This window comes from Nomascus leucogenys, chromosome 22a (genome assembly GCF_006542625.1).
Source record: "Nomascus leucogenys isolate Asia chromosome 22a, Asia_NLE_v1, whole genome shotgun sequence".
In the NCBI taxonomy this organism is placed as follows: Eukaryota; Metazoa; Chordata; class Mammalia; order Primates; family Hylobatidae; genus Nomascus; species Nomascus leucogenys.
The window spans coordinates 133,213,578-133,240,185 of record NC_044402.1 but is presented as its reverse complement, the minus strand read 5'-3'; the positions used below and the strand labels follow the sequence as shown (position 1 = coordinate 133,240,185).

The following is a 26,608-nucleotide window of genomic DNA, read 5'->3' as shown; positions in this document are numbered from 1 at the left end:
GCGAAACCCCATCTCTACTAAAAATACAAAAAAAAAGTAGCTGGGCAAAGCCGGGCGCGGTGGCTCACCTTTGTAATCCCAGCACTTTGGGAGGCCGAGATGGGCGGATCACGAGATAAGGAGATCAAGACCATGGTGAAACCCCGTCTCTACTAAAAAATACAAAAAATTAGCCGGGCGTGGTGGCGGGCGCCTGTAGTCCCAGCTACTCGGAGAGGCTGAGGCAGGAGAATGGCGTGAATCCGGGAGGCGGAGCTTGCAGTGAGCCGAGATTGCGCCACTGCACTCCAGCCTGGGCGACAGAGCAAGACTCCGTTTGAAAAAAAAAAAAAAAAAGCAGCTGGGCATGATAATGTAGAACTGTAGTTCCAGCTACTTGGGAGGCTGAGGTGGGAGGATCACTCGAGCCTGGGAAGCAGAGGTTGCAGTGAACTGAGATTGTGTGCCACTGCACTCCAGCCTGGGTGACAGAGTGAGACCCTGTCTCAAAAAAAAAAAAAAAAAAAAAAAAAAAGCTGAAGAAAATCCCAGCTTTTAACCATTGTGAGTGCTGCATTATTCCACCCAGCAACCTCTGCAGCTGGTGTTGCCCTGACACACAGTAAATGCTCAACAAACACCAATAAAACCCAATTGATTCTTGATTATCTACTCTTTAGGAAGGGTGCTTTCCTTTTCTCCTTTTAGTAACTCTGTCTTTCCAGTGTTTCACTAAATAGTGGTATTAAATTACAACAGTAGACTGATGCATGCTTTTGTCGGGGATAACAAAGTTTTAGCTGTAGTACACCATTGATAGAAACAGAAGTTGAGAATAATAGATCATTTGAGGATGGGAGGAGGGTAAGGAGTTTAATCCAAAACAAATTTAATTTGTCATGAGCACATAGCTGGGCGAGGTGGCTCACACCTATAATCCCAGCACTTTGGGAGGCTGAGGCGGGAGGATTGCTTGAGCCTGGGAGGTCAGGGCTGCAGTGAGCTGGGATCACACCACTGCACTCCACCCTGGGCAGCACAGCAAGATCCTGTCTCAAAAAAAAAAATTGCCAGGGATCATCACCTGTAACAGATTGTATTTTTCTAAAGATGGCTGCAACAATATCTTCCATTTGACATACTTTTCTAGCACCTTCACTATCCTTTCTAGAGGTACAGTCTAATTCCCAGTCCATTGGACCCTACTACCAATAGAAAGTGGTAGAAGTAAAATGACATGACTTCAGTGCTAGATCATAAGAGGTGATATGCCTTTCACCTTGCTTCCTGAAACAGTCTTGTTTGAAGCAAAAACAGTTTGGCAGTCCCTGAAGCTGCCTGAAGCATAAACCACATGGAGAGGCCCACATTGTTGTCCCATCAATATTCCCAACTGAGGTCCCAGCTGACAGCATCAACAACCAGACGTCTGAGTGAAAAATCTCACCAGGTGATCCCAGCCCTGAGCTGTCTAGTCACCCCCAGACGTCAAAGCCTAAGACATCATGAAGCAGGGACAAGCATCCCTACTGTGCCTTCTCTGAATTCCTGATCCACCAAATCCGTCAGCATCATAAAATGGGTGTTTTAAGCCACCGTGTTTTGGGGTAATTTGTTCACAGCAACAGTAGCTGGAACATCATTGTTATGGATTGAACTGTGTTCCCCATGCTTGGTGCAGATGGCTCGCACCTGTAATGCCAGCTACTTGAGAGGCTGAGGCAGGAGGACTGCTTGAGGCCAGGAGTTCCCGACCAGTGTGGGCAACATAGTAAGACCTCATCTCTAAAAAAAAAAAATGTTTTTAGACCAGGCGCAGTGGCTCACTCCTATAATCCCAGCACTTAGTGAGGCCAGGAGTTTGAGACCAGCCTGGCCAACATGGTGAAACCCCGTCTCTCCTAAAAATACAAAAATTAGCCAGGCATGGTGGTGCGAGCCTGTAATCCCAGCTACTTGGGGGCCGAGGCGTGAGAATCGCTTGAACCTGGGAGGCGAAGGTTGCAGTGAGCCGAGATCATGCGACTGCACTCCAGCCTGGGCAACGGAGCAAGACTGTCTCTTAATAAATAAAGAGAATGTTTTTCAATTAGCCGGGTGTGGTGGAACACACCTGTAGTTTCAGCTACTTGGGAGGCTGAGGTGGAAGGATCTTTTGAGTCCAGGAGTTTGATGCTGTAGTGAGCTATGATTATGCCACTGTACTCCAGCCTGGGTGGAAAAAAAAAGATAATTATACCAGAGAACTGAACAAACAAGAAAGGCTATGCAGACAGTAACTATGAAAAGAAATCTATTTTTATGTTTGAAAAACTTTTTTATTATAAAAGTAATTGCATATTTTTAATTCTTTTCTCATTTCCAACCTCTGAATGTACAAGACATTAAATCATTTTTTTGAAAACCTTGGAATACAATAAATGTATCATTTCACCTAATGTCACATGATGCATCCCAAAATGTTATTAATTTTTATCTGAGTATTTTCCTTCTTTAGGGTTTCATATTTCTGCTGTCCCAGAGGGTTCCCACATGCATGTTCAACTGCTCTTCTTGTTTTCTTTGTGGTCAGACATTCCCTCTCTTTTTAATTTATTATTTATTTATTTTTGAGATGGAGTCTCACTCTGTTGCCCAGGCTGGAGTGCAGTGGCACGATCTCTGCTCACTGCAACCTCCGCCTCCAGGGTTCAAGCAATTCTCCTGCCTCAGCTTCCCTGGTAGCTGGGATTACAGGCGTGTGCCACCGTGCCTGGATAATTTTTGTATTTTTAGTAGAGACAAGGTTTCACCATGTTGGCCAGGCTGGTCTCGAACTCTTGACCTCAGGTGATTCGCCCGCCTTGGCCTCCCAAAGTGCTGGGGTTACAGGCGTGAGCCACCGCGCCCAGCCCCCTCTCTTTTTTATTAACTGTTATTAACAATTGTGGTAGTGGTGGTGGTGGTTGTAGTAGTCATTGTAGTACTAAAGCAATACATGTTTATGGTTTTATAGTTTTTAGAGTTCAAAAACATATAAAGGAAAAAATTTAAATCCTCCCTGCCTCAAGACCTATCAAGACCTATCTAGCACCCTCAGGTTCTCCTTCCATCAATTTCTTGTGTGGTCTCCCCAAAAATGTTGCATGCATTAACAAGTACGGCATTTTCCAGCCGGGCGCGGTGGCTCACGCTTTTAATCCCAGCACTTTGGGAGGCCGAGGTGGGTGACTCACCTGAGGTCAGGAGTTCGAGACCAGCCTGACCAATATGATGAAACCCCGTCTCTACTAAAATTACAAAAATTAGCTGGGCGTGGTGGCAGGCACCTGTAATCCCAGCTATTCGGGAGGCTGAGGCAGGAGAATCACTTCAACCTGGGAGGCAGAGGTTGCAGTAAGCCGAGATTATGCCACTGCACACCAGCCTGGGCAGCAGAGCGAAAAAAAAAAAAAAGGCTCGGCACAGTGGCTCACACGCCTGCACTTTGGGAGGCCGAGGCGGGTGGATCACCTGAGGTCGGGAGTTCGAGACCAGCCTGACTAACATGGAGAAACTCTGTCTCTACTAAAAATACAACAACAACAACAAAAAACCTAGCTGGGCATGGTGGTGCATGCCTGTAATCCCAGCTACTCGGGAGGCTGAGGCAGGATAATGGCTTGAACCCAGGAGGCGGAGGTTGCGGTGAGCCGAGATCATGCCACTGCAGTCTAGCCTGGGCAACAAGAGCAAAACTCTGTCTCAAAAACAAACAAACAAAAAAACAAGTATGGCATTTTCCTTCATTCTCAGTACCACTAAGTGTTGGAGATTCAATGGTTGCCCCCAAATCCACCTGATCACCCACTTCGTAAAGCTTACAGTCTACTTGGGTAGAGACTTAGTGATATGGTTTGGCTCTGTGTCCCCACCCAAATCTTATGTTGAATTGTAATTCCTAATATTGGAGGAGGGGCCTGGTGGGAGGTGACTGAATCATGGAGGTGGACTTCCACCTTGCTATTCTCATGATAGAGTCCTCTCCTCAGGAGACCTGGTTGTTTGAAAGTCTGTAGCACTTCCTGCTTTGTGCTGGCGTCCCCTTCACCTTCTTCCATGATTGTAAGTTTCCTGAGGCCTGCCCCAGCCATAATTCCTGTATAGCCTGTGGAACCGTGAGCCGATTAAACCTCTTTTGTTTATAACTTACCCAACCTCAGGTAGTTCTTTATAGCAACGTGAGAACGGACTAATACACATGGCTTTATTCCTCCCAACTAAAAAACAAAACAAAACAAAACACCTGTGCATTACTATGTGTGCTGTTCTGCTCCTGGCCTGTTTCCAAGAAACAAGATGTCTTGGTGGCATCCGTGTTTTTTTCAGTGGCTGCCTAGCAGTGCACGCTTACGTGGATGTCCCTAATATACTGAACCGATCCCCTGCTGATGGATATGCTGATTGTTTTCCAGTATTTTTGCTATTACAAACAACACTGTAATGACTATCCCCTTAAATACATCCTTGTTCATTTTTATACTTACCCATAGGATAAATTTCTCGGCCAAATCTCATGAGTATCTCTGCAGTGGACACCTGCCATTCTTTATGACAGTTCTGCTGAACTGAAATAGTGAATTACTTTCAGTTGAAATACTGAAATTCTTTCCCATGTTTGTGGAAAATGAGAATCCTGGTGGCTGGCAGAGCTTGCCTCGCCTTACAGAACACAAAAAACCCAGATGCTCCCCTGTCCCACCCCTGACATGTGGGCATGTGACTAGGCTCAGCCTCAGACTCTGATGTGGAGTAAATGACCTGAAGAAGCAGGACACCATGGCATGCTTGTCAGCCAGGGCAGCAGCTGGTTCCCATGGTGTGCTTTTGGCTGCTGTCCCAGCCTCCTGGCCTCCTGCCTGCTTCCTTAGCCTGCACCCCCCCAGCCCTGCTGGTGCTTCTGGGGACTCCTCCGTGTCTTTTCAATCAATTCCTTTTCTGCTTAAATCAGTCTGGCTTAGATTCTGTTACTTGCAATTAAGAACTCTGACTGATTCCAAAGTAGCCAGCCTCCGAGATGGCCCCTAATGACTTTTGCCAATAGGGCTGACCTATGTAACTAGTAGAATAGCAGAGTGTGATTCAGGAAGCTAGGTCTTAAAAGGCTTGCCCTTTACTCTCTTGTATCATTTGCTCTGGGGGAAGCCAGCTGCCATGTTGTGAGGGTACTCAAGCAGCCTCATGGAGAGGTTCGCATGGCAGGCAACTGAGGCCTCCTGCCAATAGCCAGCATCAATCACAGGAGTAAGTCATGTTGGAACAGGCCTCCCAGGCTCAGTCAAGCCTTCAGATGACTGTAGCCCCAGCTGACATTTTGACTGCAGCCTCAGCTGACATTTTGACTGCAGCCTCATGAGAGACCCTGAGCCCAAACCAACTACCCAGCCAAATTGCTTCTAAATTCCTGGCCCCAAACTGTGTGAGATAATAAATATTAATCATTGTTTTAAGCCACTAAGTCATGGTGTGATTTGTTAACATAAACATAAATAACTAATACAAATACAATTTTTAATTTTAACAGTCTACTAAATTGCCCTTCAAAAAGGCAACAGCTAGCCAAGCATGGTGGCCTGTGCCTATAGTTCCAGCTAGTCGGAGGCTGAAGTGGGAGGATCGCTTGAGTACAGGAATTTGAGGCTGCAGTGAGCTATGATCACATCACTGTACTCCAGCCTGAGTGACAGAGCAAGATTCTATCTCTACAAAAATAAAAATAAGTAAAAAACCAACAAGGCAACAGCTTTAACTTGATTGCCTCTGTAAAGAAAATTAGAGGCCAGGTGCAGTGGCTCACACCTGTAATCCCAGCACTTTGGGAGGCCAAGGTGGGCAGATTGCTTGAGCTCAGGAGTTCAAGACCAGGCTGGCCAACATGATAAAACCCCGTTTCTACCAAAAATACAAAAAGTAGCTGGATGTGGTGGCATGCACCTGTAGTTCCAGCTATTCAGGAGGCTGAGGCATGAGAATTGCTTGAACCTGGGAGACGAATGTTGCAGTGAGCTGAGGTTGTGCCACTGCACTCCAACCTGGGCAACAGAGCGAGTCCCTGTCTCAAAAAAAAAAAAAAAAAAAAGAAAGAAAGAAAAAGAAAAAGAAAAAATACTGCTAATAACAAGATGGCAACAGCAATGTACATGCTCAACACCCCATGGCAGAATGCCAAAAGCCACTGGTTTTGGGAAGGAGTGAAGGAAAACAAAAAATTGACCCCTGCTGAGGTCTCATCCTTAGTACCTCCCTAAGTTGTAGAATTTTGCTTTGTCGCCCAGGCTGGAGTGCGGTAGTGTGATCTCAGATCACTGCAGTCTTGACTTCCCAGGCTCAAGTGATCCTCTTCCTTCGGCCTCCCTTGTAGCTGGGACTACAGGTGCCCACCACCATGCCCGACTAAATTTTTTGTATTTGTTTGTAGAAATGAGGTTTCACCGTGTTGGCCAGGCTGGTCTCGAGGTCGTGGGCTCAAGTAATCCTCCTGCCTCGGCCTCTCTTGTAGCTGGGACTACAGGTGCCCACTACCATGCCCCACTAAATTTTTTTTTGTATTTGTTTGTAGAAATGATGCTTCACCGTGTTGGCCAGGCTGGTCTTGAAGTCGTGGGCTCAAGCAATCCTCCTGCCTTGGCCTCCCAAACTGTTGGGATTACAGGCATGAGACACCACACCCAGCCCTTCTAAATTGTAGAATTCTGAATTGGCTCCCGAGAGCCCCACTGCCATCACAGGATGCAGAGGGCAGCTATGGAATCATCATTCTTGTACAGTACAGTCAGTCCAAGTGGGCAGGGATGTGCCAGCATCTGGCCTCGTGGACAGGCAGAGTCAGCAAGGAGAAACCTGAGCAGCGACAAAACCACAGCTGTCAGGCCACATTCAGTAACTGGCAGCCGCCGGGAGCATGCAGGTGAGCCAGCAGATGGGCAGAAATTCCCCTGGGCTGGTCAGGAAAGGGGTCTCAAAATAACAGAGAACATGGGTCCGTGGGCATCTGCACTTGTGGCCAAGACAGCAGCCAGGACTGAGCACTTCTGGGCTACCCTGGCCTGAGACTCTTGGACCTAACTGTAGAGACTCAGGCTCAGGAGGAGACAGAGTTACAGTAGTGGAGGAGGGAGGGGAGAGAGGGGATCCATGTGTCCTGAGCACTAAATATATGGCAGGAATGGAATCTGCCAGGTAGGTCATCATCGTTCCCATTTTACAGGTGAGGAAACGGAGGCTCAGTGAGGTTCAGTTACTTGCCTAGTGTTGGAGTCCAAATTCCATTACACCACACAGCCTCCAGGGCCTAGGCAAGACTAATTGGTGTGTTGTTTTTCCTATTGCTCAGTCAAAGGAGGGCCCTGGGGAGTGACCTCTCTCTATTCCAGTGAGAAAGATATTCTCACAAGCTCTGCTGTCTCTGCTTTCTTTCTTTTTTTTTTTTTTTTGAGATGGAATTTCGCTGTTATTGCCCAGGCTGGAGTGCAAGTGGCATAATCTCGGCTTACTGCAATCTCCACCTCTGGGGTTCAAGCAATTCTCCTGCCTCAGCCTCCCGAATAGCTGGGATTACAGGCATGCACCACCATGTCCGGCTAATTTTGTATTTTTGGTAGAGACGAGGTTTCTCCATGTTGGTGAGGCTGGTCTCGAACTCCCGACCTCAGGTGATCCACCCGCCTCGGTCCCCCAAAGTGCTGGGATTACAGGGGTGAGCCATCGCGCCCGGCCAGTCTCCACTTTCAGAGCTGGCCCCTCAGGCTCTCATGGTGGAGTACTCAGAAGTCTCTGACATCAGTGGTAATGACCGTGCGTTGCCCATCTGTCTGCTTTAACAAACCTGGCATGTCCTTGTGAAACCAACATGCAAGGTTGCCTGCTACATGCCACGCAGCATGCTGGGCCTATAGCAATAGGCAAGGCAAACTTCCTGCCCTGCCAAGAGTTCACAGTCCAAACAGGGAGGCTGAGAAGTAAGGAGATGGCTACTGCCTCAAGCTGTCAGGATTACAGTAGAGAGAAACTCAGGGGGAAATGGGAGCCCTGAGAAGGGACTCCTTACCTGGCCTGGGAGCATCAAGGAAGCTTCCTGAAGATAATCTCTGAGCTGAGTCTTCAACAGTGAGAAGCAGTCCACCTGTGCAAGGGAGAGAGGGAGTGACAGGCAGAGGAAACCGCATATGCAAAAGCCTGGAGGTGCGGAATTTTCTAGGAACAGTTAGGCATCGCATATACCAGAAGTGTAGAGTTTGGAAGGAGACAGGGCAGGGAGGAGGGACAAAAGATGGAGCTGGAGAGATGAGTCAGGGCCAGCTCCTGAAAGTGGGGAATCAAAAATTGAAGGGGAGATGTTAAGAACAGGTTTACATTTTCTAAGGATTACTCCAGCTGCAAAGCGGACAATCAGAGTATAATGAGGGCAGAGAAACCAATGAGGAGCCCACGGTAGAGACCCAGGAAGGAACCTGTGAAGGTCTGAGCTGTGACCATGGCACTGGAGATGGAGCGTGGGAGGCACAAGGGAGCGGCCTCCAGGGGACTTTGTGGCCAAGAGGGAGGAACGACATCCTCTCCCTGGCCTTTGTAGTGACATGGCCCAATGTGTCCTATTTTGTCTGAAGTCCTTTTGTGTTGGATTTTCTATTGCTTGCAATCAGAAGTTGTTTCTATTGCTTGCAATCAAAAGTTTTATTTATTTATTGTTTATTTTTATTTTTTGAGACAGTGTCACCCAGGCTGGAATGCAGTGGTGTGATCTGGGCTGACTGCAACCTCCGCCTCCTGGGTTCAAGGGATTCTCCTGCCTCAGCCTCTTGAGTCGCTGGGACTACAGGCACACGCCACCATGCCCAGTTAATTTTTTTGTATTTTTAGCAGAGATGAGTTTTTGCCATGTTGGCCAGGCTGGTCTCAAACTCCTGACCTCAAGTGATCCACCTACATCAGCCTCCCAAGGTGCTGGGATTACAGGCATGAGTCACTGCGCCCAGCCTTATTTATTTATTGTTATTTTCACAATTTGTGACAAGCAATCGAGAGTTTTAGCTCTTACGTGGGCCCACTTGTCCAGAAAGGCAAACGGATGCTTCAAGTAATGACACTGCTATCTCCATTCTCTTCCTTCTTTTTAAGTGAATAGACTTTTTTTTCTTGTCTCCTTCACCATTAGACTTTATTTATTTATTTTTTATTTATTTATTTATTTATCTATCTTTTTGAGATGGAGTCTTGCTCTGTCATCCAGGCTGGAGTACAGTGGCATGCTCTCACCTCACTGCAACCTCCGCCTTCCAGTTTTCAAGCGATTCTCCTGCTTCAGCCTCCCGGGTAGCTGGGATTACAGGTGTGTACCACCACTCTCAGCTAATTTTTTGTATTTTTAGTAGAAACAGAGTTTCACCATGTTGGCCAGGCTGGTCTCGAACTCCTGACCTCAGGTGATCCACCCACCTAGGCCTCCCAAAGTGCTGGGATTATAGGCATGAGCCACCACACCCACCCTAGACTTTATTTTTTAGAGAAGTTTTAGGTTTACAGAAAAACTGAGCCAAAAGTACATGTTCCCATGTACCCCTCCCACCCTAACTCCCCATTCCCTATTATGATGTTATATTAATGTGGTATATTTGTTACAATTGACACGCCCATATTGATGCATTATTAAACTCCATAGTTAATATTAGGATGCATTCTTTTTTTTTCCTTTTTGAGACAGGCTCTCAATCAGTCATCCAGGCTGGAGTGCAGTGGCATGATCCTGGCTCACTGCGACCTTCTCCTCCTGGGCTCAATCCATCCTCCCGCCTCAGCCTCCTGAGTAGCTGAGAGCACAGGCATGCCACCACACTTGGCCTTTATTTATTTATTTTTTTGAGACAGGGTCTCACTCTGTCACCCAGGTTGGTGTGCAGTGGCACGATCTCGGTTCACTGCAGCCTCCACTTCCTGGGCTCAAGCGATCCTCCCACCTCAGCCTCAGCCTCCCAAGTAGCTGGGACCACAGATGCCCATGCCCAGCTAATTTTTTTGAATTTTTGATAGAAATGGGCTTTCACTATATTGCCCCGGCTGGCCTCAAATTCTTGAGCTCAAGCAATCCCCCTGCCTCAGCCTCCCAAAGTGCTGGGATTACAGGCATGAGCCACCGCTCCCAGCCAAGCTTGGCGTTTTAAAAGTTTTTTCGTAGACACAGGGTCTAACTGTATTGCCCAGGCTGGTCTCAAATCCCTGAGCTTGAGTGATCTTCCTGCCTCCACCTCCCAAAGTGCTGGGATTCCAGGCATGAGCCACTGCACTCAGCCTAGGGTGCATTCTTTGTGTTGCACATTCTATAGGTTTTGACAAATGTATAAGACATTCATCCACCAGCATCAATAGCATCATGGAGAATGTTTCATTGCCCTAAAAGTCCTCTGTGCTGCGTTTATTCATCCCTCCCTCTCTCGTCGCTGACAACCACCGATCTTTTCACTGTCTTCACACTTTTACTTTTCCCAGTATGTCATACCATAGTTGGCATCAAATAGCATGTAGCCTTTTCAGATTGGCTTTTTTTTTTTGAGTTGGGGTCTCACTATGTTGCTCAGGCTGCACTCAAACTCTGAGGCTCAAGTTATCCTTCCTCCTCAGCCACGAGCAGCTAGAACTATGAGCAAGCGCCCTGCACCCAGCTTAGGACTGGCTTTTCACTTTGCAGTATGCATGTAAGTTTCCTCCATGTCTTCTCATTACTTGATAGCTCATTTCTTTCTATTGGTAAATACTTCTCATCACTGAATAATATTCCATTGTGCGGACGTATCATAGTTTATGCACTCACCTATTGAGGAACATTTTGATTGTTTCCAAGTCTATGCAGTTATGAATAAAGCTGCTATAAAAATTCATGTGCAGGCTGGCCACAGTGGCCCATGCTTGTAATCTCAGCACTTTGGGAGGCTGAGGCAGGAGGATCACTTGAGCCTAGGAGGTTGAGGCTGCAGTGAGTCATCTTTGTACCACTGCCCTCCAGCCTGTGTGACAGTGCTAGACCTTGTCTCAAAAAAATCGGAAACAAAAACAAAAGCTTCATGTGCAGGTTTTTGTGTGGACACAAGCTCTCATGTAATCTGAAGAAATAGGAAGGAGCAGGATTGCTGCATCATATGGTAAGAATCTCTCCATTCCTTTTTCATGTCCCTCCCCTCTGGTGGGCAGACTAGAGGGTGACACCAGCTAGAAAAATGATGTCCGCAAAGCATAGGTCTTGGGTCTGTATAAAACAGAATGATCCTTCCTGAGGAGCAAAGGGTATTCTCTTGGGACAGAGGTCCTTGCATAGGTAGCCCAAATATCCTGGATCATACATGGGAGGGAGGGGCATTGGATCTCATCACAGTTTCAAGGCATCTAGGATGCAAAAGAAATGAAGCTATGGTTTTTCCCTGCAGCTGAAGGCATCCTCACAGAAGGGAAGGGGAGTGCAACTGATAATCTCAGTACTCTGAATCCTATAGAATGAAAACCAGCCCTCTAGTTCTCATTTCTTTCCTTTTTTTTTTTTTTTGAGATGGAGTCTTGCTCTGTTGTCTATGCTGGAGTGCAGTGGCACCATCTCTGCTCACTGCAAACTCTCTGCCTCCCTGGTTCAAGGGATTCTCCCACCTCAGCCTCCTGAATAGCTGGGATTACAGACATACGCCACCATGCCCGGCTATATTTTTACTAGAAATGGGGTTTTACCATGTTGACCAGGCTGGTCTTGAACTCCTGACCTCAAGTGACCCGCCAGCCTCAGCCTCCCAAAGTGCTGTGACTACAGATGTGAGCTACTGTGCCTGGCCTCTAGTTCCCATTTCTAACTGTACTTCAGGACTCAATGTCAAACAGAAGCCCTGGATGGGACTTGGCTCCTATAGAAAATACTCTACTCTCTCCTTTAATTCAAGAAAATTCCAGGCACATTAATGTGATGGCCACATTATTTGTACAATGCAAAAAGAAACAGCTGTAAGACAGAAAGGCAGATAATTTCTTTATTGTAAAGACAGCAGTTACAAAAGAGAATAAATATGACATTAGGATATATTTGTTAAAAATACAACAAAAACCCCTAGTATTTGTGGGCAACCCCAAGAACTCACAAGTATGGGGGGTAAGAACATCTACAGCTGGATACCCTGAAACAGATGTTAGAAACTGGCTAATGGTGAGTATGGCCACGACTCTGGGGATGTTTGAAAGGCCCTGGATCTGTCACTTGGGAATGTCAGGGGTCTACTGTAATACAATTTGCACAGAGTCAGAGTGAACAGGAACCCTTTTACTCATTGGTATCCTAACTATTCTTTCATTCTTACAGTGAAGTAGTACAGTATTTAAGAGTGGGAAAAAGGCTGAGCTGGGAAGACACAGATGGAGCAGGGTGAAGAGGGAGGGACTGGGGGAATGCTAAGGGGCCAGGAGAAAGGTGGCAGGAAGGAGCAGACCTCTGTCCTTTCTCTAATGTGTGTCACCGTGGCGGCATGCTGTTCCTCCTGGTGAAGAGTGGACAGGCAGTGGTCCACCCAGCCTCCATTAAGACCCACCATTACCCAGGAACAGAAGATGCAAAAGCAACTGGCAGAATCCTACCAAAGATGAGAACAGGGAAGCTGGACAGGAAGCAGAGAGGAGTGCAGAGAATTCTCCGAGAAAATGGGCATTTTCTCTGAGGACAAAAAAAAAGACAGACCTATCTCTACAAATTGACACAGCAGACTACTCTTTGATGTGGAATGGTAAAGGGACAAGGACAAAGTGAAGGTTGCTGAGAAGATACAAGTTCTGGCTACAGGTAGGGTGGAGGAGCAGAGGCAGGAGACAGAGGTGGGCAGGCATCTGGCCCACCCCAGGACCCTCCTAGAGGGGCTCGGACACTGGGAGGAATGAAGGCTGGCATGGGAGCTGGCATGGGGTGGTGGATGGAGACGCTGGCTCAGGGAGGGGACCGGCAGCAGTGATGAAGATGCCTAGTCATCTCTTCTCAGGGCATCTGTGAGGCACAGCTGTGGGCAGAGGGCAAGGTCAGCAGGACTATGTACTGAAGTTGGCCTTGAGTTTCTGGAAGGCTGCCTGGCGGAGCAGCCTCTCCTCCTCCCCCCGCTTCCGCTCATCTTGCTCAGCTTTCAACTCTGCTTCAAACTTACTGGCCGATGACAAGGCTTGGACCTGCAGAGAAATAGCAGACACAGACCAACCAAGTAAGGGAGGGCAGAGGACTCTGGAGCTGCCGACACCTGAGCCAACAGCCCATTCAGCAGACCTAGAGACAAGGGAATGTGGGCCCATGGAGGGCAGGACCCCAGCAAGCACTCTTTCCATGTGGCCTTCAAAAGTTGCTTTCTGTTGGCGCAGACACCATCTCTAACACATCACTGTATTTGTTGCTGTGCCCCCATGTGCTTCTTTTGCTGGGGTTGGTCATTCTACTTGACTATTTTTTTCAGGATACAGTTTAACATCCCAGTTTATTAACCACTTTTACATTATTTTAATTTCACACTAATATTGTTCAGTTCTAGGGAAAAAAGGCAAACCAAAATGAATCCCCTGATGGGATTTATTTTTTATTTATTTATTTCTATTTATTTATTTATTTTTTTTTTTTGAGACGGAGTCTCGCTCTGTCACTCAGACTGGAGTGCAGTGTCGTGATCTTGGCTCACTGCAATCTCCGCCTCCCAGGTTCAAGCAGTTCTTCTGTCTCAGCCTCCTGAGTAGCTGGGACTACAGGCGCACACCACCATGCCTGGTTAATTTTTGTATTTTTAGTAGAGACGGGGTTTCACCATATTGGTCAGGCTGGAGGCTGGTCTCGAACTCCTGACTTCAGGTGATCCACCGGTCTTGGCCTCCCAAAGTGCTGGGATTACAGGCGTGAGCCACTGCACCCAGTCCCCTCATGGGATTTTTATTGGAATTGCATCCGTCTGTCTATGGCAAAGGGATACCTTTAAAATACATTTCTCCTTGGGCTGGGCGCGGTGACTCAAGCCTGTAATCTCAGCACTTTGGGAGGCTGAAGCGGGTGGATCACCTGAGGCCAGGAGCTTGAGACTAGCCTGGCCAACATGGCAAAATCCTGTCCCTACTAAAAATACAAAAACTAGCCAGGCATGGTGACGTGTGCCTGTAATCCCAGCTACTCAGGGGCTGAGGCAGGAGAATCGCTCGAGCCTTGGAGGTCAAGGCTGCAGTGAGACTCCATCTCAAAATGATAATAATTTTTAAAAATACAGTTTTCCCTGAATGCCTCAGTTTTCATTCAATTATGCCTTTATGTTGCTCACTAAATCAGTCGTTCTATATTTACTTCTAGATATTACATGTTTTTGTTGGTATTGTGAATGGAATTTGGTGCCATCTGAGTATTTTAAATCTAACAATTTGTCTTCAATAATATCATATCAGATAAACCCATCTAAAAATCCTCTATTCTAGAACTGATTCTGTGAGTGTGTGTCTCAATTTGTAAAATTTCCAAACACTCTGAGTATGTACATTTTTTTTTTTTTTTTAGACAAGAGTCTCACTCTGTTGCCCAGGCTGGAGTACAATGGCACAATCTCAGCTCATTGCAACCTCTGCCTCCAAGGCTCAATCGATCCTCCTGCCTCAGCCTCTTGAGTAGCTGGGATTACAGGCACACATCATCACGTGTCTGGCTAATTTTTGTATTTTTAGTAGAGACAGGGTTTTACCATGCTGCCCGGGCTGGTCTTGAACTCCTGAGCTCAAGCAATTCACCTGCCTCAGCCTCCCAAAGTGCTAGAATTACAAGCATGAGCCACCACACCCAGCCTTATGTACGTTATTTAAATAGACTATTAAATTGCTCTCCAAAGTAGCTGCTCTGATTTACACCCCTACAATCATGAACTGGAAGCTGTCATTTCCCCACAACCTTGCCAAGGTTATCATTAATGTTTTTACTTTTTGCCAATCAGATAGCCAAAAAATTGGCACCTTCTTTTATTTCCTCTTTTGTAAATTGCCCATTTATATCCTTTGTCCACGTTTCTATTCAGTTATTATATTATTTTTAAATTCGCAGTTCCTTTTTTTTTTTTTTTTTTTTTTTTTAGAAACGTCTTGCTTCATCCCCCAGGTTGAGGTTGAAGTGCAGTGGCACAATCATAGTTCACTGCAGCCTCGAACTCCCGAGCTCAAGCGATCCTCCTACCTCAGCATCTTGAGCAGCTAGGCCTATAGGTGCATGCTACCTATAGGCTAATTTTTTAATTTTTTGTAGGGATGGGGTTGCTTTATGTTGCCCAGGCTGGTCTCAAACTCCTGGGCTCAAGCAATTCTCCCACCTCAGCCTCTTAAAGCACTGGGATTATGGGCAGGTACCACTATGCTCAGCCCCAATTTGCATTTATTTACATAAGGTTAAAAAAAAGATAAAAGAATATTTACTTTCCTCATAAATACTAGGTATTAGTCTCTGGTTATACATACTTTAGCTACTTTATCCCAGTTTTTTGCTCGTCTTTTAACTTTAAGGCATTTGGGACGATATACATATTTAAAATTTTGATGTAATCAAATTGATCAACCATTTCCGTTCTTCCATTTGCATTTTATGTCATGTTTAAGGTTTTCCAAACCCCCGAGGTTCTAAACCCATTTTCCTGAATTTCCTTTGAATACCTTTATGGTTTTGTGTTCTCATTTGGCCCCTTAAGCCACAAAAATAAGCTCATTTATTTCACTTTTTTTTTCTTTCCTGTCAGAAGGCAAATGTGCTGACATCTTAACAAGATTGGAGGTAGGCGCACTTCACACATGGACATGAAAACCTAGTCATCACATTATGAACCACAAAAGGATCTAAGTACACTTATTTTAGTGAAGAGTATAAAGTAGGGACTTGACTTTATCTTCCTAAGTGCATAGCTAATTGTCTCAACACCTTTTATTGCTAGCCCATTATTCTCCCAATCTTCTTCATATCCTAAGTTCCCACATGAAAGAGATGTTTCTATTCTCTATCCTGTGCCACTGACTGATTTGTTTATTCCTGCACCCATACTGCGTTATTTAATATTACTGCTTTATAGAATGCCTTGATATTTATGAGGAAAGTAAATATTCTTTCTTTTTCTTTTTTTTTTTTTTTTTTTGAGGCAGAGTTTGGCTCTCTTTGCCCAGGCTAGAGTGCAATGGTGTGATCTCGGCTCACTGCAACCTCCGCCTCCCAAGTTCAAGCAATTCTCCTGCCTCAGGCTCCCGAGTAGCTGGGATTACAGGTATGCGCCACCACGCCCAGCTGATTTTGTTTTTTAGTAGAGACGAGGTTTCTCCATGTTGGTCAGGCTGGTCTCGAACTCTCCACCTCAGCTGATCCGCCCACCTCGGCCTCCCAAAGTGCTAGGATTACAGGCGTGAGCCACCGTGCCCGGCCAATATTCTTTTATCGTGCTAAAGAAGCATTGTTTGCTTATTTTTTTTTTTTTTTTTTGAGACGGAGTCTCGCTCTGTCGCCCAGGCTGGAGTGCAGTGGAGCAATCTCAGCTCACTGCAAGCTCCACCTCCCGGGTTCACACCATTCTCCTGCCTCAGCCTCTCCGAGTAGCTGGGACTACAGGCGCCCGCCACCACGCCCGGCTAATTTTTTGTATTTTTAGTAGAGACGGGGTTTCACCGTGGTCTCGATCTCCTTACCTCATGATCCGCCCGCCTCGGCCTCCCAAAGTGCTGGGATTACAAGCGTGAGCCACCGCGCCCGGTCTGTTTTCTTATTTTAAAATGTTTTATTATGAATGGGTATTAAACTTTACCAAATACCTTTGAGATATTTAATTTAAACGACTTTTTTCTTGATAACCTATGATAGCAACATTTTCAAATTATTCTTAAAGTTTTTACATCTATCTCCTTAAATGTAATCACTGCATTCCATTTTTTGAAGTTTTAAGATTCTTTTTTTTTTTTTCTTTTGAGATGGAGTCTCACTCGTTACCCAGGCTGGAGCTCAATGGCGTGATCTCAACTCCACTTCCTGGGTTCAAGTGATTCTCCTGCCTCAGCCTCCCGAGTAACTGGGATTACAGGCACACGCCACCACGCCCAGCTAATTTTTGTGTTTTTTAGTGAGACAGGGTTTCACCATGTTGACCAGGCTGGTCTCAAACTCCTAAACTCAAGTGAGGTGCCCACCTTGGCCTCCCAAAGTTCTGGGATTATAGGCATAAGCCACTGCTCCTGGCCCCTGAAGTTTTAAGATTCTTAGAGCTACATTCATTGATATAATTCTTTTTTCTAATGTGTCATTTTTATCTGACTTTCTCAGAACCAATGGCTTCAGATAATGATATGATATTATCTTTTTCAATATGTTTGCATTCTTTTTATAACATTGGAGGACAAGGGAAGAAGTAATCCTTACATTTCCCAACATTTAACTGTCTTGAGGGAGTTAGAGCAGAGTTCTCAACTTCCTAAACGTATTTTTTTTTGAGACAAAGTCTTACTCTTTCACCCAGACTGGAGTGCAGTGGTGCAGTCATGGCTCACTGCAGCCTCAATCTCCCAGGCTCAAGTGTTCCTCCCAATTCAGCCTCCTGAGTAGCTGGGACTACAGGCATGCACCACCACACCCAGCTAATATTTTTGTTTGTTTTTGTAATGACAGGGTCTCACTATGTTGCCCAAGCTGGTCTCAAACTCCTGGGCTTAAGCAATCCTCCCACCTCAGCCTCCCAAAGTGCTGGGATTATACGCATGAACCACTGCACCAGGCCTGGATGCTCCCATTTCAATGAAAAATCAGTGTCCATTTTCTAAATTCCCCCTGCGTTTCACAGGGTCCATTTCTGAAGACAGGTAACTGTAATAATATTAACAGCAAGAGTTATGCTTATATAGAAAGATGTGTGTGTGTGTGTGTGTGTGTAGAGATGGGGTCTTGCCATGTTGCCCAGGCTGGTCTCAAACTCCTGGGCTTAAGCAATCCTCCCACCTTGGCCTCCCAATGTGCTGGGATTGCAGGTGTGAGCCACAGCACCAGGTCACTTTTACTCTTACGGAATTATAATCCCTAGAGGCAGGGACTAAAAACTCTCTTTTATTGTCTGCTTTTTGTTTTGTTTTGTTTTGGAGACAGGGTCTTGCTCTGTTGCCCGGGCTGTGGTCCAGTGGCGTGATCATAACTCACTGCAACCTTGAACTCCCAGGCTTGCGCAGTTCTCCTGCCTCAGTTTCCCAAAGTGTCCAGGTGTGAGCCACTGCACCCAGCCTAATCTCTTCTAAAAACTGCCCCTGTCCTCCAAAATAGCATTTCTCCAGGGTTTCCGTATACCTCTGATTACACCTTCTTCTTCTCCAAAGGCCTAAACGCCAGCCTTCCCCCACCGTCCTGGCACCAGTCTGTTCTACCATAGGTCAATCTCTAAATCCTTGGTTTCAACTTGTATCTTGTGAAGGTAGCTCCTGTGGTCTATATTGTGAGGTGCCCAGAAGCACCCATTTCCTTGCCTTATTTCTTGCTATGAGGCCTGACACACGGCCCAGGGGCCTAAGGGAGACTGACTCCAACCCTGGCTCCAGGAGCGCCCAGTTGAGATAATGATATTCCAGCGTTTTCCAATGGCAGGTTCAGAATTGGACATGTGTGGAAGAAATTACTCCATGACCCTCAACACGTAGGATCCTCATCTTCCCCAGTGGCATAATTACAGCCAGGCAGACAGATCCCAGAAAAAAAGACATTCCCTTACCTCCCACGCAGCCAGGAGTCACCAGGTTCGGTCAAACAGGATGTGATCAGAAACTATTTGCAACCAACACGATGGCCTTCAAATGAAGGGGCACACCTTTCCCATGCCTGAAGTCACCTCACACTTGACACCAAACCCAGTTCATAACTTTTCCTCCTCAAACCACAGCCATTCTGGGAATAGGGGGAGGCCAGGCTTTTTTTTTTCTTTCTTTGAGACACGGTCTTGCTCTGTCGCCCAGGCTGGAGTGCCATGGCATGATCTCGGCTCACTGCAACCTCTGCCCCCGGGCTCAAGCGATTCTCATGCCTCAGCCTCCCGAGTAGCTGGGACTACAGGCACATGCCACTATGCCTGGCTAATTTTTGCATTTTTAGTAGAGATGGGGTTTCACCATGTTGGCCAGGCTGGTCTCAGACTCCTGACCTCAAGTAATCCTCCCACCTTACCCTCCCAAAGTGCTGCGATTACAGATGTGAGCCACTGCACTCTGCCTGGGAGGCTGGTCTTGATGAAAAATGTCATCAACTCCCCTCCTTACAAACCTCATGGCACTTATCTCCTTCCTCCAATGGAGTGATGATGAACACTGAGACTTCTAGAGAATTCTCAATTTGTCTCCTCCTCTTCCCTAGTCTGGTTGTCCCTACCCTTATTGGACCCACAATTCTTCTCAGGACATCTGTGAAAACTTCCCTTAGTCTAAACTGTCCCCAGGCAAGTGTGTCCTGGTAGTGCCCACCCCGATCACGTCAAGGCCCTGCTCAAACACTCGAGGGCTCCCCTGCACCTGCGGCTGTGCGTTGGAATCATGTCACAGCTCCATCAACTACACGTTTCCTGAAACCCACCTTGGAGAAATCCCAGGTGGATGTGGGTGGGCCTGGGAAGCTGGTGTGCAGGTGGTTCTAACACTCAGCAGTCTGGAGAAGGCCTGACCTTCCCAACCAGGTACCCAGAGAGGAGCTCCTCTCAGCCTTAGGGAGGCTGGAGCCCTCTGTCCAATAGCGTCTAGTGTAGCCGGGAGCCATCCTATCTCAGAGTCATAGACCACATGTGCCATGGTGTGCCAAAGGGTGGCAAGTGCTGGCCCAGTTTCCTGATCACCATATTCTCTTTCTTTCTCTCTTTCTTTCTTTTTCTTTCTTTCTTTTCTTCTTTCTTTCTTTCTTTTCTCTTTCTTTCTTTCTTTCTTCTTTCTCTCTCTCCTTCCTTCCTTCCTTCCTTCCTTCCTTCCTTCCTTCCTTCCTTCCTTCCTCCTTCCTTCCCTCCTTCCTTCCCTCCTTCCTTCCTTCCTTTCCTCTCTCTTTTTTTTTTTTTTTTGAGGTGGAGTCGTGCTCTGTCACCCGGGCTGGAGTGCAGTGGCACGATCTCGGCTCGCTGCAGCCGCCGCCTCCCGGGTTCAAGCACTTCTCCTGTCTCAGCTTTCCAAGTAGCTGGGATTACAGGTGTGCGCCACAGCCCCCAGCTAATTTTTGTATTTTTAGTGGAGACGGGTTTTACCATGTTGGCCAGGCTGGGGTTGGGGTCACCATATTTGCATCTTGGCTTTCACCTCCCGCCATGTCACCAGCCCTGCTCCCTCACACATCCTGTATCCTCACACTGGGACGCCTCTCCAGCCTCCAAACACGCCTCACCCTCTATGCCTTGGAGCCTTCCACTTGCTGTTCCCACGATCACAACGCCCTCCCTTCCTTGATTACAAGGTGAATCCCCATTCATCTCAGAACATCTGTCACAAGTGGCGGCTCCTTTATGGCCCTCTCCCAAATCCAGCGACGATGCCCTCCATTTGTCATCCACGCAAATGTTTATTGAGGGCCATTATATACCAAGCACTGTAATTACAAAGATATCACACCTACTCTGCCTTTGAGTCTGGGTGAGGAGGCAGACCTATAAACATAACGAGCTGCAAGAATTTTTATTGTCATTCTTTTCATCTTTTCTCCAGTTATAAAAATAATGCACCCTCACTGTAAAACATTACAAAAATATAAAATAAGTCCCTCAGACAAAACTATTACTAATACTTTGGCATTTAATGATCCAGGTTGGATTTCACGTTTACAAAATTAGGTTTCCAGCATATTGTCTTGCTTCATTTATTCTGGACATCTGTCCACACAGACGCGCAGCTGCATCTCATTTTTTGACAGCTGCAGAGTGTGCAAATGTGTGGGTATATCACAATGAACTCACTTCCCTGATAATGGAAGTTTTGGTTAGTTCTAATTTTTGTCTATCACTAACAATATTGTATGAAAATCCTTGTCCATACATGTATATGCATTTGCATAGGTGCGGTGGCTCACGCCTGTTATCCCAGCATTTTGGGAGGCGGAGGCAGGCAGATCACGAGGTCAGGAGTTTGAGACCAGCCTGGCCAATATCGTGAAACCCCGTCTCTACTAAAAATACAAAAATTAGCTGGGCGTAGTGGTGGGTGCCTGTAGGCCCAGCTACTCAGGAGGCTGAGGCAGGAGAATCGCTTGAACCTGGGAGGCGGAGGTGGCAGTGAGCCGAGATCGTGCCACTGTACTGCAGCCTGGGTGACAGAGTGAGACTCAGTCTCAAAAAAAAAAAAAAGAAGTCTTAAGAGGTAGAATTCTGGAAGGGAAATACATAAAATGTGAATAGTTAGTTTCAAACTGCTTTACAAAAAGTTGGGTCAAAGTTGCAGTGAGCCAAGATCCTGCCACTGCACTCCAGCCTGGGCAGCAGAGCGAGACTCCATCTCAAAAAATAAAATAAAATAAAATAAAAAGCTGGGTTAATTTATATTTTTACCAAAAGCATCTAAGGGTGCCTTGAAAAGATAAATAATAACACCACTTCCACATGCACTAGAGGCACACAGAAGAGGACGGACAGTCAGGGAAAGCAGCCCAGAGGAGGGAACTCTTCAATGTGGGTCTGGATGAAGAAGCAGAGTTTTCTAGGCAGAGGCATTTGGGTAGGGCATTCAGGCAGAGGGAACAGCAGATCCAGTTGGGAAAGGCGTGGCAGCATTTGAAGTGGGTGGATGAGGCTGAAGCTGGGATCAGAGCCAGATTATAACAGGTCTTGAATGCCCAGATAAGACATTCCCAGACACTCAAACCTACTTCAACTAGAGCACGTATCACCTTGCACTGGAGCAGTGGACTGAAAACTGTCCTGCTAAGCTCGGGCTCTCAACCCTAGCACCTCTCCCAAGGCATCATAAGACATCTGCATGTGATATACTCAATGGATGGAGAAGACCCATCCCTGTAAAATAGCCCTTCCCTCCTCTCTAGCCTCTCTGTGTCATTGTGGAGCTTGCTTTCTTCACTGGACTATGTGTGTGCCCTGGGAAGGGCAACAGTTATGTTCACTTCGCCTTTAGAAAGGAGTTGTATCTTAGAGCTCAATGCGGTGCCCAGCTTTGCTGGAGATGAGCTGAATCAATGCTAAGTCAGGAAGGAAGGGCCAAACCACTTTCAGGATTGGACACGTGGTGCCAGTGTTTAAGGCACAATGAGTGGTTGGCTTGTCCCTGACACTGTCAGATGAGAGCAATGGGCTTTCAGCATGGCAGAGAGATGATGAAATCTGTCTCCAAGCAGCCTCAAAGAGAAGTAAGAATTTAGAGTCCTGCTTAGGGGACTGGGCAGGCCAGGATGTGTCACCAAGGCACTCTGTCTCTGGGCAAGCTTCCAGAATAAACTAAAACAAAACTCCACAAGAGTCCCAGCAGCCCATACCACCTACGAAGGGCTCACAGTGAGCCAGGCACTTCCTAAACGCTTTCATGTACATGAACTCATTTAATCATTCAGGCAGTTCTGTTGTCACTCCTCCATCATACAGATGAAAACACTGAGGCTCAGAGTGGACAGGATAGGGAGATGGAGGAGGCAGAGTCTGAACTCAGGTGGACTGGCACACACTGTGCTGGTTGGCAGGGGACTTGGAGGACCCTCCTGGTCTGTTTCTGCAGGTGTGTTCTGTTGAGATGGAAATGACAGCCGCAGTCTGGTGGGCAGGATGAAGGCTGGGAGTGGTTGCTCCTCAAAGAAGGAACGAAGCACCTACCTTGGCTTCAAAGAAGTTCTTGGCACCTTTGACGCCCTCCAGGGCCACATCAATCTCAGAGAGCTTTGCCAGCGCCATCAGCCCACTGTCCTCCTGCAGCTCCCCCGCCGCGGCCTTGTGGAAAATGAGCAGGAACTACAGGGGAAAAAAAGCAGGGAACCAGAGTCAGTCTCACTGAGAGATTCACAACCAGCTCTCTGGCCCAAGCCGAAGTCACTCTGCCAATCACTTAAGAAAGATGTTTATGTGTGCATGTGGCAAATTATGTTTTTCCCGCGTCAGATTGTCAAAAATGAAAACATGCCCATTTTTCCCAAGGATATAGGGAAATGGGCACCCTCATATTTATTTCAGAGTGTAAACCGATTCAAACTTTTTTGTTTGTTTGTTTTTTGAGTTAGAGTCTCACTCTGTTGCCCAGGCTGGAGTGCAATGGCGTGATCTCGGCTCACTGCAACCTCTGCCTCTGGGCTCACGCGATTCTCATGTCTCAGCCTCCCGAGTAGTTGGGATTACAGGCACGTGCCACCACGCGCAGCTAATTTTTATATTTTTAGTAGGGACGGGGTTTCGCCATGTTGGCCAGGCTGGTCTGAAACTCCTGACCTCAAGTGATCTGTCCACCTCGGCCTCCCAAAGTGCTGGTATTACAGGCGTGAGCCACTGCCCCCCGCCCTCAAACTTTTATTTATTTATTTTCTTTTTTATTTATTTAATTTTTTGAGATGGAGTTTCACTCTTGTTGCCCAGGCTGGAATGCAATGGCGCAATCTCAGCTCACCGCAACCTCTGCCTCCCAGGTTCAAGCGATTGTCCTGCCTCAGCCTCTCGAGTAGCTGGGATTACAGGGATGCGTCACCATGCCCGGCTAATTTTTTTGTATTTTAGTAGAGATGGGGTTTCTCCATGTTGGTCAGGCTGGTCTCAAACTTCTGACCTCAGGTGATCCACCCGCCTCGGCCTCCCAAAGTGCTGGGATTACAGGTGTGAGCCACTGCACCCCGCCTATTTATTTATTTTCTTGAGACAGGGTCTCGCTCTGGAGTGGTGTGGTGCGTTCATAGCTCACTGCAACCTTGACCTCCTGGGCTCAGGTGGTCCTATGGCCTCCGATTCCTGAGTAGCTGGGACCACAGGCGTGTGCCACCACACCTGGCTAATTTTTCTTTTTTTTTTTTTAATTTGTAGAGACAGGGTCTTCTACGTTGCCCAGGCTGGTCTCAAACTCCTGGTCTCAGGTGATCCTCCTGCCTCAGCCTCCTAAAGTGCTGAAATTACAGGTATGAGGCACTGTGCCTGGCCTTGATGGGCACTTTGGAAATGTTTACTGAAAATAAGATGCTTTTTGCCTTCCAACCATTAATTCCACTGGTGGGAATTTATCCTTCAGAAACATTCCTATAATGGTTTAAACATTATCTATGAAAGTAAAAAATTAGCAGCATCCTAGTTTACAGTGATGAAAGAAAAATCAAATAAACCTGTATATACTATTTTTTAAAAACTAAATAATTTAATATTTCCAATGGTTTTTTTAACAACTTGTATTTTTCTTGTTTGTCTCATTTTTGCATTAGATTGTTTGCCTTTCTTACCATTTGCTAAAGATCTTCATAGAACCTGGTATGTTTCAAATACTTTAGCTCTGTCACCTGCCTTTTAAGTATATTTATGCTAATTTTCAACTCTCAAAAATTTTACATATAGTGCTATGCTTAGAAAAACCTTCCTCAGCACCAAGGTTATATAAACAACCACCTACGTTTTGTCTACAACTTTTATGGCTTCTTTTTTTTTAACCATGTAAATATTTAATCTCTGAAATTTATTTTTATTTATCATGTGAGGTTAATCATTAACCTTATTTTCTTCCAAATGGTTGGTTAGTAATCCTTGCATCATTTGTTGAATAATCCACCCTCCTCCTCCAGATTCAAAATGTGACCTGAATTAATTAATCTTCAGGCTTCCAAAGAACAAACTTTTAAATAAATAAATTGGCCAAACTTTTTTTTTTTGAGATGGAGTCTCACTCTGTTGCTCAGGCTGGAGTGCAATGGCTCGATCTCGGCTCACCGCAACCTCTGCCTCCCAGGTTCAAGTCATCCTCCTGCCTCAGCCTCCCAAGTAGCTGGGATTACAGGAGCGTGGCACCACACCTGGCCTAATTTTTGTATTTTTAGTAGAAATGGGGTTTTGTCATGTTGACCAAGCTGGTCTTGAACTCCTAGCCTCAGGCCTCCCAAAGTGTTGGGATTACAGGCATGAGCCACCATGCCCAGCTATAAATTGGCCAAACTTAAATGGCAGTTCCCCCATCTTCCTGTCCTCTCCCAAGGCAATTTTGTGGCTTTTTTAGTTCTCTTCTTTAAACAACTGCTATCTAAGTTTCATGATTTATTTTTCCATATGGAAAGAATATAAACTGATATGTTCCAAGCCATCATCGAAAGAGGCTCTCTCCAGGTTTTCACATGCTACCTAAAATGTGTGCACCCACAGGAAAATTTCAGGTTTCCAGGTCTTTTTTCATAACTCTCTTCCCTAAAAGAATGCCTTCTTGCCAGGCGCGGTGGCTCACACCTGTAATCCCAGCACTTTGGGAGGCCAAGGCGGGTGGATCACGAGGTCAGGAGTTCGAGACCAGCCTGACCAACATGGTGAAACCCCGTCTCTACTAAAAATACAAAGATTAGCCGGGCGTGATGGCGCATGCCTATAATCCCAGCTACTCAGGAGCCTGAAGCAGGAGAATCGCTTGAACCCAGGAGGTGGAGGTTGCAGTGAGCCGAGGTCGTACCATTGCACTCCAGCCTGGGCTACAAAGCGAGACTCTGTCTCAAAAAAAAAAAAAAAGCCTTCTCAAAAGGGAAAAGAACACTACTTAAAGTAGAGTGATAGGTTAAGCAACTTCTACAGGCCTTCCAAATCCTCACTTGAGTATCATTACTGCCAAGGCTCTCAAACCCCAGAGGGAAGTGTGTTTCATGCGGGTGACAGTCTCAACCACCGCATCCCCAAAATGCCTTGTTAAACACCCTCTTCCTATTGCTCCCTTCAGGGTCCTAACGCCACCGTGGATATTGTCAAATACAAAGCAAGAGACACAGCAAGATGCCCATGGAGAGACCGATGGTCATGCCCACCTGCAGCTTCAAACTCTCTCACTAGAGGCCGGCAGAGACTCAGTTTGCTGTGTATTGTCAGAACCTGAACATTGACTTGAAAGAAGACAGGCCCCTTGGAGGAGGCGAGGCCCCCCAAGAATAGGTTGGAGGTCAAGGGGATGGTGACACATAGGTGGAAAAGATCGAAGCAGCAGACTTCAGGGCTGTGGATGAGAGGCATGTGGAGAGAGGGACTGACATACTGGTTGCTCTGTGCCCTGCTATCCTTAAAGCATTTCCTTCACAGAAGGCCCCACCTCATTGCTCCACGAGGCAAACAGAACAGGCAGCCCCACCAGGCCAGTGCTGTCTGGGACCCAGACAGGCAGCTGTGAAAAGATGGAGGGCTGGCTGGGCGTGGTGGCTCACATCTGTAATCTCAGCACTTTGGGAGGCTGAGTCGAGTGGACCACCTAAGTTTGAGACCAGCGTGACCAATATGGTGAAACCCCATCTCTACTAAAAATACCAAAATTAGCCAGACGTGGTGGTACACAACTGTAATCCCAGCTACTCAGGAGGCTGAGGCACGAGAATCGCTTGAATCTGAGGGGTGGAGGTTGCAGTGAGCCGAGATCGTGCCACTGCACTCCAGCCTGGGTGACGGAGTGAAACTGTGTCTCGAATAAATAAATAACTAATAAAATAATAAAACAA

At 46.5% G+C, this 26,608-nt stretch overlaps 1 protein-coding gene and 1 non-coding gene across 2 annotated transcripts in view; both read right to left on the bottom strand.

Annotated features, from left to right (window-relative positions):
* Positions 1 to 11,971: 11,971 nt before the first annotated feature.
* EFHD1 (EF-hand domain family member D1) overlaps positions 11,972 to 26,608 on the bottom strand; it is a 49,900-nt gene continuing 35,263 nt past the window's right edge. Inside the window, exons 3-4 of the mRNA XM_030803177.1 lie at positions 22,785 to 22,919; positions 11,972 to 13,170 (exon numbers count right to left, since the gene is read on the bottom strand). Coding sequence (XP_030659037.1) covers positions 13,036 to 13,170; positions 22,785 to 22,919 — 270 coding nt within the window. The 3' untranslated portion in view covers positions 11,972 to 13,035. The remainder of the gene's footprint in view (positions 13,171 to 22,784; positions 22,920 to 26,608) is intronic.
* On the bottom strand, positions 15,732 to 15,834 carry LOC115832711. Its single transcript, XR_004028221.1, has one exon. It is a non-coding gene; the product is annotated as a small nucleolar RNA U13 (small nucleolar RNA).